The sequence below is a fragment of the Tinamus guttatus genome, unplaced genomic scaffold (genome assembly GCF_059628265.1).
Source record: "Tinamus guttatus ecotype Peru unplaced genomic scaffold, ASM5962826v1 Tinamus_guttatus_pri_ptg001602l, whole genome shotgun sequence".
NCBI classification, from domain to species: domain Eukaryota; kingdom Metazoa; phylum Chordata; class Aves; order Tinamiformes; family Tinamidae; genus Tinamus; species Tinamus guttatus.
In genome coordinates this window covers 4,093,054-4,106,139 of record NW_028290136.1, presented here as the reverse complement: position 1 = coordinate 4,106,139, position 13,086 = coordinate 4,093,054, and the positions used below count along the sequence as shown (strand labels likewise).

At 37.1% G+C, this 13,086-nt stretch overlaps 1 protein-coding gene across 1 annotated transcript in view; it reads right to left on the bottom strand.

The window, feature by feature from the left end:
- Positions 1–5,244, bottom strand: part of DSCAM (DS cell adhesion molecule) — a 367,604-nt gene extending 362,360 nt beyond the window's left edge. The window contains exons 1-2 of the mRNA XM_088539324.1: positions 4,855–5,244; positions 1,794–1,940 (exon numbers count right to left, since the gene is read on the bottom strand). Of these exons, the coding sequence (XP_088395450.1) occupies positions 1,794–1,896 (103 nt within the window). The 5' untranslated portion in view covers positions 1,897–1,940; positions 4,855–5,244. The remainder of the gene's footprint in view (positions 1–1,793; positions 1,941–4,854) is intronic.
- Between the last annotated feature and the right edge of the window lie 7,842 nt (positions 5,245–13,086).

Below are 13,086 nucleotides of genomic sequence, written 5' to 3'. Positions count from 1 at the left end.
CATTGTCAGAAGTTGCATTATGAGAAAAGACGGACTTTAGGCTCAGGTAGTCAAACACTATTACACACTTTCAAGCCCTCAAAAGTTGGAAGGAGCAAACCAAGACAGACTAACTTCCTTCAACACAGAGGATGATGTGGAAACCTTTGAACCCCAATTCTGAAGTAAAGGACGTGATTCAGCCACTCAAGCCACTAGATATCACTAGATACTGGTATCTAGTCCCCCTGTAATATCTTTGTATTTCAGAGGGACTAGATACTAATATTGATTCAAAAATCAGACTGAAGGGACATAATCTATGCTGATATAAAATATATTTTTTCTTCTGATTATGCAGAATGATAATGCAGAATGGTATTAAACTAAAGATGCACGTATACACATCTGTTAAACAACACGTTCACATGTACAGATGTACATGCATCATGTAGGAGCCTATTTTAAGACAAAGCAAGTAAACAAATCCATCCAGCTGTGTATTAGGTAAACTTAATGATAGTCCTTTATCATTTTAAATGGAATAATGGAAAGCTTATGTGTATACTGGACTACAAATCAGACCTTACTTTATTGGTTGAGAAGTTTATAAAAAAATATCATGCCAGTTCCCCAGGGACTAACATCATAGGCCAGCTCAAAATTCAAAGGCATAAATAAAAACAAGTAGATTTACCAATCTTTAAAAGCATGCCAATATGGTAGGACAACTGATTATGAATTATAAGTTAAACACCTATTAAAAAATTAACAAACTATATGAAATATATCAAAAACAGGACAAGCTTGAGCAAGTAATCAATAAAATACATAAAGAAATAAAATCAAGAACATGATTTATATAGAAACATATATATATCCATTAAAACCTAAATTATCAGAAAGATTAATAATTTACTAAGAAAGTGAAAAAAATATTTCCATATATACTGTTGTACAATTAAACCCAAGCATATTCTTAAATATACTCTGCAGTAATTCTGTATTACCCTGGAAAATTACTTTTCAAATTCATAGACATATAAATCATTGTATGTGTAACAGCAGATGCATTGTGTGTAATATATAATTTAGGTATGTACCAAATGGAAAATATTTTGCCCACACACACTTTCTGCTATGAATTTCTTACAATGTTTAATGCTTTAAAATGTTGAATATTCCTTGCTTGAATTCCTTACACTTTTTGAACAATGCCTCACAATTCCTTACGTTGTTGGTAAATAGATTAATGCATATAACTCTTTCAGAATATATTGCTTCACTTCAGGATATTTGGCTTATAGCACATTTTACAGTAAGCCTCCAGTTTCATCTATAAAGATATCTGAGACAAAAATATTATGGAAGTAGGAATACTAGGCACATATATCATTTAAACATAACAAAACAAATTTAAATTCAGGATTTCTTCTAGTCCATAATTAACATCAATGCAATTGCAATCCAGCACATGCATTATGGCACTGAAATTTCTCTGACATAGGGTTTTCTTATCAAAGTTAAAACATGAACCCATTGCCACAGCACCAGAAAGCCAGTTTTATGCCTGGTGTAAAACAAAATGCATGTTATTTCTCCCTCAAGCATGCTGGGGAAAAAAAAAAAAAAAAAGAGCTGTCTAAAACCTTCATGTCACACGTAGTCATAGGGAAGCAGCAGTGCTAATGTGAACTACGTTACAGGAAAGATGAAACACCATTCAGCTATAATCAAAGTAAACATCAGGCATTAAGGGATAAACAGGAACCAGAGCTGCCATCCTCAAGAAAAAGAAAGCCATAAGAGCCTACCTGAGACAAGTGAGACTGTGTCTTTCTCCCATGAGACAACAGTGATGTATGCCTCCACAGAGGAGGGGATAATGCACTTGAACACTGCTACATTGCCTCTCATGGCTTTCTGGTCCTCCACACGGACTGTATAGGGTTCCCGTAAAACTGAAGATAGAAGAACACGGTATCATTAAACAAGTCATAGGCACCCACCTCATTCGCTTCTCGGGTTAGTCTGGAAGAGTTCACCCAAAAAGCTTACCTGCATTACGGATTTTTGATTGGGGTAATTGGTATACTCTTGTGAGGCTAACTGCAAATGAGTAAGAAAATATTCCAAGATATTTCTGTTTCCTTAAAATCTGCATTTCACAATGTTTCTGTGCTCCTCTCCTCCCTGATTTTTAGGACAAAGTGAAGCGAAGAGACTGCACATTTTATGTGGGTAAATAATGTTATGTCTTCTGTTACTTGTCTAATTTATCATGCCAGGCCTCTCCTCACAAATGGTTTTCTGCTCTGTCAAAGGGCACCAAGTACATATAACTACTGTGTGTGAATAAGACATCCAGAGGGTAGAAAAGAAGGTCAGTGTAATTTAGGATTTTGAAGAAATGAGAACTGAGGAAGAAAATCAATGGAGGTGACAGCCAGAGAAAAAGCAAGGTGTCTCAGAGCCACAGAGAAACAGCAGCAAGTAAGGTAAGAGCTACAGTCAAGTGGCCAGCACTGAAGGGAATGAGTTAGCAATCAGAAAAGAGAAACTGTGACTGGGAGCTGTGTTAAAGCACAGTGTGAAAGCACTGAGATCCACGATATACAATTCTTCTAGCAGCTACAAGAATTGAATTAATGGCTGAAGAGGAAAGGGAAAATGGAGAACTCAACACATATTTCATGCCAAACTGAGATTGCTGGGATGTGAAGAGGTTATCTAGACTGGGAGACTGGAAAGTAGGAAAATCCTGTCCTGGAACAATGCAATGAAGAATGAGGGGTGAAAATACTGTGCACAGTAGTTAATGCAGGAGAAGGCAGAGCAGTGAAGAAACAGATGTTACTACAAGAACAGGTAAAGGAGCAAGACAAAAAGGACAGCCAGAAGCTCCACAGGAGCAAAAGGTGAAGGAAAAAGAAATCAAACCACCACAGACCTGTATAGTAATATATATATCCTGTGGGGGTGATGAAGTGAGGAACAGTTTCAGTCAATGAAGGGATGAATGCAGCATGTTTGAGGCATTGTGTACATGTATATTATGAGGCATACATTTAAGGGCAAAATTGTTGACAAGAACAATCCTAGTGTGCGAATGCAACCAAGCCAGCAATGCGGAACTACCATGTTACAGTGACATTTCTTGCCCACATATCCTGCCCACAAACCTCTAACAATTACAACATTTAACCACGTTCATTACAGAACTGTACATCCTTTGCAGTGTTTGTGCATATATTTCCACATGCAAGGAGTACTGGAATTTTTAAATGTCAATGTCATTCACAATGACTTTAGAGAAAAAAAATAAATGAGAGCTGAGATGTGACTGCGCCACAAATATAGTTGCTAGCTTTCAGGCCCAGTGCCACCACTGCAAAAAGAGGACTGAAGTTCTTAATTCCAAGCAAGATTGTAGTGATATAACAGTAAGAAATTCTAACCAAGTGTAAACAAACTTAATGATACATTATGTTTAAAAAATAAGACAAATCTATCTTCCATAATAAAATAAACACCACTAGCTTATAAAAAGTCCTTTTTTTATATATAAAAATTTAAGTTACTTAACACTGTTATAAGGCTATTTTTGGTCAGCTAGTAATAGTATAAGCACCCTTAATGCAGTGACTTTACAACCTTGGCTGCCCTGTGTTGAAACAGACCTTAATCTTGTTCCACACTGGAGGGAACTGCTCCAGTGGACATAGATCATCTTTATGAGGCTGATTCTTATCTAATGCTCATGCTCCAAACATCATTTACAGGCAAGAGCTGTTTTGCAGCAATATCGTAACACATTGCTAAAAATAAGGTAAGATTAAGCTTGTTTGTATTTTTTTCCAAACTGTCTGAAAATCTGCTGTATCATTTTATAGCTTACAGTCCCACTGACTATTTCAGTAAGCAATGACAGAAACCGTCTGTGGAGCATACAAACCGGAAGGAAGTTTTATTTATTTCCTTACTTAAAAAAATTACATTATTGTGATTTCAGAGGCTCCTCAGTGATTTCACGATCACAGGTTCGCCAGTTCCCCTGAATGATTTACTGGTTTATTTCTTAAAATCCCAGTTCCCTGAGTCATGAATTTATATGAGAATTTCAGCCTCTGCTAAAAAAATATTTAACCCCCCATAACTCTACAGGAAGGCTTGAGTGTGAAATGGAAATATGGAAAGTAATTGTTTGTTTTTGTTTGTTTTAATATTTTAATTAATTGAAGTGGGTAAACAAAATCTTCAAAAATTCTGGAATTGTGTTTGTGTTGTGATAAAAGGAATGATTTTGTTCTCACTTTAACTGTCTACTGGTTGAGCCAGTCTGTACACAATTAGCACAAAAAACAGTTGCACAACTTAAAACAAAAGCATTTCCTATGTACCAACAGCACTTGTTCTATTACTAAAACACAAATTTCTCCTTCAAAACGAAGTACAACTCAATACAAGCACATATAAAAATGAACAACTGAAATGGGATGGGATTAGGCAAACATTTCACCTTTTCCCAGCCCATAAACGAAGCTGAAAGACTATATCCTTTTCTCTCACAGCTCTTCAATGTGTATGGTCCAATTAATGGTTTCATCATCAGTTCATTTTTCCTTATATGTGTTAAGAAGCTCAGGTGATTGATGATCTTTGAAAAACTTAGGTTTCACCTCCAAAATCAAATCAAATCAGGGAGGAGGAGAAAGGAGGAGGAATCCATTATTTCACTTAACACTGTGAGGAAATGCAGAGGTTACTCTTCTGATCTCTTGTGTTAGATTCACAGGAGCTATTACGTTCTGCCAAAAATACCTGTGTTTCTTCCCTCCTTAATCCCCTCTGAAGCTAGTAAAAGATCATACTTACCGGCCTTAATGTGGACATCCTGACTTCTGATTTTCCCTGAAGGATTTTCAGCTGTGCAATAGTAAGTGTTATCATGGATTAAGTTATTAAAGCTTGAAGGAGGGAAAGGGAAAATTTGGAGAGTGCCATTGGGGTGGACGTGGCGGATCCCTGGGACATCGTAGATCTCCTCGCCCGTTGCTAGGTACCATCTGAGCGTCACAGGAGGGATCCCTGCTGCCGGACAGGGTACCAGTGTCCCTGTGGTGCTAGCAAACACTACCTCTTGCAAAGATGCATTGACAAAATACAGACTGGCATGTAGATCTTCACTGAAAACTGCAAGACAAAAAAGGAAAAAAAAAAAGACCTTGGTCAGATAAGAAATTTCAGCTACACACAGGATAATTTGACTGTTTTCTGCTTTAAATCAATTATGAACTGCTATGAGGTCAAATGAAGGTAATTAGAACATTTGGATCCTTATGCAAGCTCTAATGTTTCTCATTTTTAGAAGAAAATATCACTAGATTAAATCCATTATGTAGCTTGGATCTGAAAATAAAACGGGAATATTTTTTACTTTGTACTGTGACTAGAAACAGATCTGATCATTTCTACATTTGCCAATGCAGCGTTCTTTATAAAACCAGCCAAAAACTAGCAGCAATCTATTTCCATGAATTTTCTAGTAACGAATTTTCTGCCAGTAACAGTTTCTGTTAGCATTTATACATTTATTTTTACAGTCTTCCTGCAACAACAATAATTTACAATGAAATAAGTAGAACTGAGTAAATAACGTTATAAATTCTGCAGTTCCTTAATAATAATGCATACATGTATTTAACACAGGTATAATTTAATAAATACATTACATAATGTGGACTGCTCTTTCCTATGAAAACTTTGAATCCAAAGTGCAGAGGACACTCATGGTAACCTTGACTCGTATGACTATATTCCTCTCCAACCTTAAGTACCAGTCTCTGTCACACTGGAAAAAGTTAGTATTGGTCAGAACACAAGATTGTCCCCTTACTGCCATGGGATCTTCAACTGTTACCAGATGGCTCAAAGGTTCCTCAACATTTCATCCAAAATACCTTCCTAGCACTTTCCACTTGAAACCTCCCCAGCGCAACTCATATTTTTTTGTGTGTGTTTTTCAATAAAGTATAAAGAGACATTGCCAATAAAACTTGCCATTTTTGCCCGACACAAACACAAAATGCATATTTTACTGCATCTTGAGTGAAGGGCATTCTGCCATGATTATCTTAGGCAACTTAGGTAAGAAGTAAGTTTTTTAAAAGGTGATCATAATGCATCAGGCCCAAGTAAGCATCAGGAAGACAGATTTCAAGGTTAGACTCCATCTGCCACTTACGTCTTATGGTAGCTGGAAGCACCAAATGGAATATTTTTTCCCCCCCTTATCTTTTCTGAAAGCTTGAGGCAAAAAGATAAAAGGTGGGAAGGGATTCTTTTCTAAATACAATCTTGGCACTGACCGTCATCCAAGTGCTTCCCACAAGGGAGTGAGATTGGCTCCGGGAGCTCCTAAAGGAAGGAGTAAGAGAGACCCTCCTAAAGGGAAAGGGCTTCAGGCAGAGATTTCTGGCATGCAGGAGGCAGCCAGATAAATTGGCATCACAGAGCAAGATGAAAGGCACTCGGAGATTTAGAAATAAGAAACTTCAGGCACTGGAGCCGATGAGGCCCTGCATACAGATGAGGCAGGTGCTGGTTCAGAATAAGCCCCTTGTAAGAAACACTTTTTCCTGGTTGGCTCAGCCCAAGCAGAAATTTGGGTTTCTAGAAAGCAAAAAGACATAATAGGACTGTGCATAGGAAAAATCAGGGCTGAATAGGATGGTGGCATTTTTACATAATCACATTTCTAATTATAGTCATACTATGAAGCAGAGAACAGAATTGTTGGTAACATAATAGAAAATAAAAAAAAGAAACAGTATTGTTCATCCGCTATACAAGTTTTTCTCTACAAATACAAGCGAAACAATCAATAGGGCATTTGAATTTCCATTGGCAAAGACAACTATCTATCATATAAAAGTAATAAATACAGTTCACATTTGCCAACTTTTATTATACTATACAATTTCTCCACAGACATTCAGGTAAAAACAATAGATATTCTGGCTGAGGATAAAGAGATGGCTACCAAAATAAAAACACCATAAAAATAGAGAATATCAAGGACTAGGTTTGACACCTTCATAGAATCCAACTTTCTAATCAAAATGCAGCACAGCCAAACCAGAGACTCACACTGGCAGCACATAACAATGAATTTTTCCAGCTGCATTGTATCTCCTATAGGAGCTTTCACTGCTTTTGATGAACTTTTCATCCATCAACCTATAGAATAGTGCTTCATTTTAAAGTAGCATCTGGTCCACATTCACCTTAATGGCAGACACAAACACTCTAGGATCCCTGAAAAATAATTGCAATGCTATAATATGTACACATATACACAATGCTGATAATCTGGATGTATTTTGTGGCAGAAAGAAATGTGTAAGCTACTTGGATACATTCAACAGCAAGAATGGGATTTCATGCAGAATCTTTTATTAAAGAGATATTTCTCTGTAATGTTCCATAGGAAGAAAGTGATTAGCTGGATAACAGAACAACAACTATATCAAAAGTGAATTGAAACTGAGACAAGTCAAATACAATATGTAATTATATGTTACTTTATCTTAATGGTAAAACATGATCTGACTAACCACCATATTTTATGGTAAGCAGCAATAAGCTCAGACTACAAGTTGAAAGGAAGAGCAGTAGGGGAAGTTGATGAATGTTAGAGATATAAAACAATAAAGAGAACTGCCTGTAGAAGAGAGTAAACTAAGAATTAAAGGAGAAATAAAAATCAGACTGGTTCTACCAGCTGCTTGTATGCTATTCTGAAAACAAAACTTCTGAAGTGTTTGATCTCCAGAACAATGACTAAAATTGTGACAGACCAAGAAAATTAGCTACACATGGCCTTGACAAAGAAACATCAGCGTTTTCAAAGAGATGGCAGCAGTCTAAGGGGAAAAAAAAAAAGGCAAAGATTCCTCCTGAAAAGGATTTATTTATTACTGAATATCAATAACACCTGAAGGAAATAGGAGCAAGCCTGCATCTCAGCCTGCATCTCAAAGGATGCCCAGACTCCAATGACAAGGTAAAGAGCAGCAGGCACCTGCAAGGGCTGCAGGGCAGGAAGGCCTATAGGAAACCGATACACTTAGCCATGGGGTTAGAGGAGCACGTAAGGAGAATATCAGATCGATAAACAGAGGGCAAGAAGCACTTCTTGAATCTCAGGTTAAGTAGATACCATAATTGTATTCAGATAACAAAAGAGGCAAGGGAAGGGAAGGGAAGGACGGAAGGGAAGGAAAGGAGGGAAGCGGGGAAGGTAGGAAGCGGGGAAGGGGAGAGGAGGGGAGGGGAGGGAGGGAAAAAAGGGAGGGGAGGGGAGGGGAGGATTTTATTGTAAAATTAATCAAAATACCTCAGACTCTGCTACTTGAAGTAGTAAGAGGAACTGACAATATACAATATGCAAGGAATTTTCTCCTACTTTTCAGGGGACACAGTGCCACCACACTGTGCCTAGCAACGTGCTAAACCTGTCAGCAGGATACAAAATTTATTTTAGCACTTGAGAAATCTCCTGTCAAGTAAATGGGCTTATCTCACGACAAGCTGGACAGTGGGGCTGCAAGTTGACCACACTCAGAAACAACAACAACAAAAAAAGGTAAAATGAACATTGATTTGAGTCTGGGTAGATAAAGTGGCAAAGATCTAGACTGGGCTTTTCCTTTATTAAACCCAAACCTACTGGTATGAGTGAGACTGGATACATTTTTTTGGTCTGTATAGAGATTACCTTTTCTTTTATCTGGCACGTCACTCCTTTCTCGAGGTCTCCAGGACACCGCAGCTACTGTTACACTGCAACTCATACATATACTGTATATTTGAAGGTCTTATAGTCGGGCCTGGCAAAAAACGCTTCTACTACTCCTGCTTACAATGGTCTCATTTACCAAGGCTTCATTATACACGGCTCAAGATAAAATAGGCTGAAAGCAGTGTTTTATGATGCCCTTAGTTAATGGGAGAAAGGAGGCACCACTAAGACATGAGAGATGATGCTACATTTAAATTACCATCCTAAGCAAGACTCTGGCTTGTTCCATACAGGAACTAGTGTCCTGGAGGGATCAGCACCAGCTGCAACGAAGCGAAGAAAGAAGATATGCAGTGGAGAACTGCGAGATTATCTGTCCAAAGTAGGCCATCTTCTTCCCCTGCTCCACCATTCTTTGTTTATTCCAACCTCAAACTACTTCATATTTTAAAACCCTTTCTGCAATGAATCCAGAAATGAAAATATTCAGGCTTTTCAGAGTTTAAGTGTAATAGAGCAAGTACATTTTGAATCTGTAAAACGCACTGCTATAGCATATTGCACTGTTTCTGTCCTGTGCATTTCCTTTAGCCATGTTCTATTTCATATTTTCATAAACTAAAATATTTGTGATCTTTATAGCTTGATTTTCAAACTTTCAAAATTCTCTTTGCATATTCTGTAACTGACCACTTAAAGTCCCTATTTTCTCATCATGAAAGAGCTGACGTACCTTTGGGCAACAGACAGGTCATGGTTCCGCCCTTAGGAATGTCACATAGGACCCACAGACCAACATCCCTTTACTTGCATATATTAGAAATTTCAAATTGGAATTCAGTACTCAATATATTTAAAAATATTAAGAAAAAATCTGTGAGCAATACTTTGTATTTAAATTAGCTTCTCAGTCTCAATCAAAGGCTAAATTTTATTTCTATACTATTTATGCAAGAGGAAAATTTGGCCCTAAATGAATAAAATGTTCAAAACAAAGAAAAAATATTTCTCATTATCCCTTTGATTAACCAAATCCAGCATGAAATATTTATATAAAGTAATATATATGCATCAAACTGAAAGTCTGGAGCAAATAGGCCACTGAGATTATTTAGACAAAATAATAATGAAAGTAGAAAACACTGCATAATTAAGCAGCTGACTGCTCTCCTGCACTACAGCAGTTTATAACAACAGATTTTGAAATGATTTTCTACTGGAATGTCAGTTTGATCACAGCTTATTTGCTCACTTTTTCTCCCCAGTGACATTGTGATCAGTGAACTGGACAACAATCAAGTATTTTCTTTAGATTTAATAGATTGTATAAGAAATTACCTTAAAATTTAATACCTCACAGTTAAAACACCAATTCAAACACAAGAAACCTCAAAGCAAACCCAAAGAGTATAATGAAAATGTAAAAAAAAAAAAAAAAAAATAGAAGGAAAGACAGCATAGAATATAATCAAAACTTTGCCTCCACTGGAAATCAGTCCATTAAGAACTCTTCTTTTTCAGAAAACTCCTTCCAAGCACTCTCTCTTGCAGTCTGAGTCTGGGATAGCAGCTAGCTGGGACTATTTCACAGCACTGTGGGAGAATGCACTCCTGCAAAAGGTGACAGTTTGGGACATCTGCTACAGGCATCTTCTCAGCCCTGAAGCTGCAGGCATTGAGGAGGATGAAACACGGTAGCTTGAGTGGTTAAGGATCTGGGAACCTAGGTAGTTTTACCAAGCCATACAGCACCAATCAATTATTTAAATATATATATATATATATACACATATATATCAGCAGCCTGTGGGCCTTCTGGAGGAGCACGTTTCCCTGAGAGACCCCATGTGCCATGCCTAGGTCAGAAGAGTAGCCATCTTGCGCCTCCTGTAAAGCTGAGGGAGAAGAACAAGCCTAAGCTAAAGGCAGTTCAGCCCTCACTTGGGTGGAACACTATTTACTCAGCCTCTTCCTTTGTCTCCACCTATTACAGAGAGTTTGAAGTTTTAGCAAATTAAAAAAAAAAAAAAAGGCAAAACAGTTGTCCTTTCTCTCTTGGGGTTGGGAGACAGGGTCAGGGAGAGAGATGCAGGAGAGAGATTATCTACAAAAGTGGAAGGGAAAGAAGGAAAAAGATATTAAGACCTTGTGGGAGTCAAGACATTAAAACTCAGTGATAAATTTTAAAGTGAAATCCTCAAAAACCCAGATTTCATGAGACCCACGACCAGTGACAAAGTCCCTTTCTCACGGGACTTCAGTGAGAGTAGGCAGCAAGCAAGAAAATATTGCCTTTTAAAAAATATGTCTTTTAGGCAGTTTCATCTTTCTTTTGGATGCTTATGAATCTCATTTTCACTAAAACTGATAAAAAAATATGCACATCTGAAGTTGAATATTCCACACTGAAGGGAATGACAGTCCAGATAGGTGGCTGAGTATGATCATTAGTGAGTGGTGTCTTTATTCAGAATAACTTTTTTTTTCAAGATGCCTTGATAACATGATGGTTGAGATGTTAGCCAAAACAGTTTGATAGACAAAACCTTCCTGTCCCTTCCTCTTTTCTCCAACACCTCTGCCCTCCTCAAAATAAATAAATACTTTACAAGGAAAAAGAATTGTTTGGAAAACTATAAATATTGATGACGTTATCATCACTACTCAATTACAAAGGACTATGCAGGGACCTAGGGAATTTTTTTCAGCTACTGTGCAAAGATGAGTGATGGGGAATTACAATAATCTATCTATGGGCATGTCTCCCTCTAGGGGTTTGCCCTAATGGCTAATGGAGGGTATGAGTGGTAAACATTACAAATTTTATTAGAGCAAGAGTAAGTGAATGACCTTGTATAATTTTTAGCTTTGATTCTGACCCTGACATGAGTTTCATATGCCTCTCTAAACTGATGAGGATTGGATAGTCTCCTTCATTTGGGAGGAGAAGAGAATAAAGAACTCATACAAAGAATAAAATTGAAATAGAGGCAGGGCAGGCATCTTCAAGAATGGGCTGGAGGGGGAAAAATGCACTGGATGAAGATCCTATGACCAGACCTCACAGTGTGGTTTCCTAAAAGGAACTAAAAGAATGAACAAAAGAAAAGGAAACAGCGAAGGAAATCCTGAGAGAATACATCACAAAATAGTTTTAATACTGAAAAAAGTGAAATCACACAAATTACCTTGAGATAAAATATAGCTAACAAACGGATGAGTATATTTAATTATTACACTAGCATAAATAAATACAAGAGCTCTATTTAAACTGCACCACACATAATTGTAAGTCAAGTCAACAAAAGAGTCAAGGGAAAAGCGTATTTATTTGCTATAAGCCCATTTGATCTCCTTGATCGATGTTACTTTCTTGCAAACTGCTGAGAAAAGCAAAAAAGGAAAAAAAAATCTGCATTTGTCACCTGCTCTAAAAGATAGGATGATAGCTCTATACTCTGCCCTGGACAGATTAAAGGTTCTCAAGAGAACAACAGGTAAAAAAACTGCTTTTTTTCCCCTAAAAAAATATACTTTTTAGAGATGAATGCTGAAGCATCCATTGCTCTAACAAAATAAATTCTCAGATGCTTCTTACAAAGGCCTCAAATGGCCTTCTGAACAGAGAATAAGCAAAAGTGAGAAGCATCTTTTTGGACAATATTTCAACTGGAAAATGTCAATTTGTGAAAAATGAAACTTTGCATTCTTTAACTGTTAGCGGTCCTGGAAATGTCAATCTGCTGTGCTCCAAATTCTCAGTGGCACTTGCTGGGGACTCGATCGTCATGCAGAAAGGGTCAAGACCCAGCGCACCTTTAGGTTTCAAAGCCTAAAGTCTCTGAATTAGGTTAAAATGTGCCTTGCATTTAAAGTAAACACAGTTCTTGGATGTTTGACTTTTTAAAGTTCACATAGCTTTGTATATCATGGTGTTAGTTACTGTACTACAAAGCAATAAAAATATCAAAAGAAGAATAAGTACACAAGGATAGAAGAGCTGATTAATATTTGTACTATTTTCATTTATATAATTATGTCATTGCTATTATTCAAAAAGACACTTTTTTTACTCAATGTATAAACTCTAAATGCAGGACAGCTTCCCATGTAGTGTGTTCTACACAGTAATTCTGTTCTACAGTGTAACCCTGGCCCATATTTTAAAGCTGAACAGCATACAAATGCAGTATGTCTAAAAGGAACAAAAAACAAAACATGTTTTTTCAAATTGCTACTCTGGTTCAATGTGCTAGTGCTCAACCTTTTTATTCCAAAGGGATATTCATTTGAATCAGTTTCAA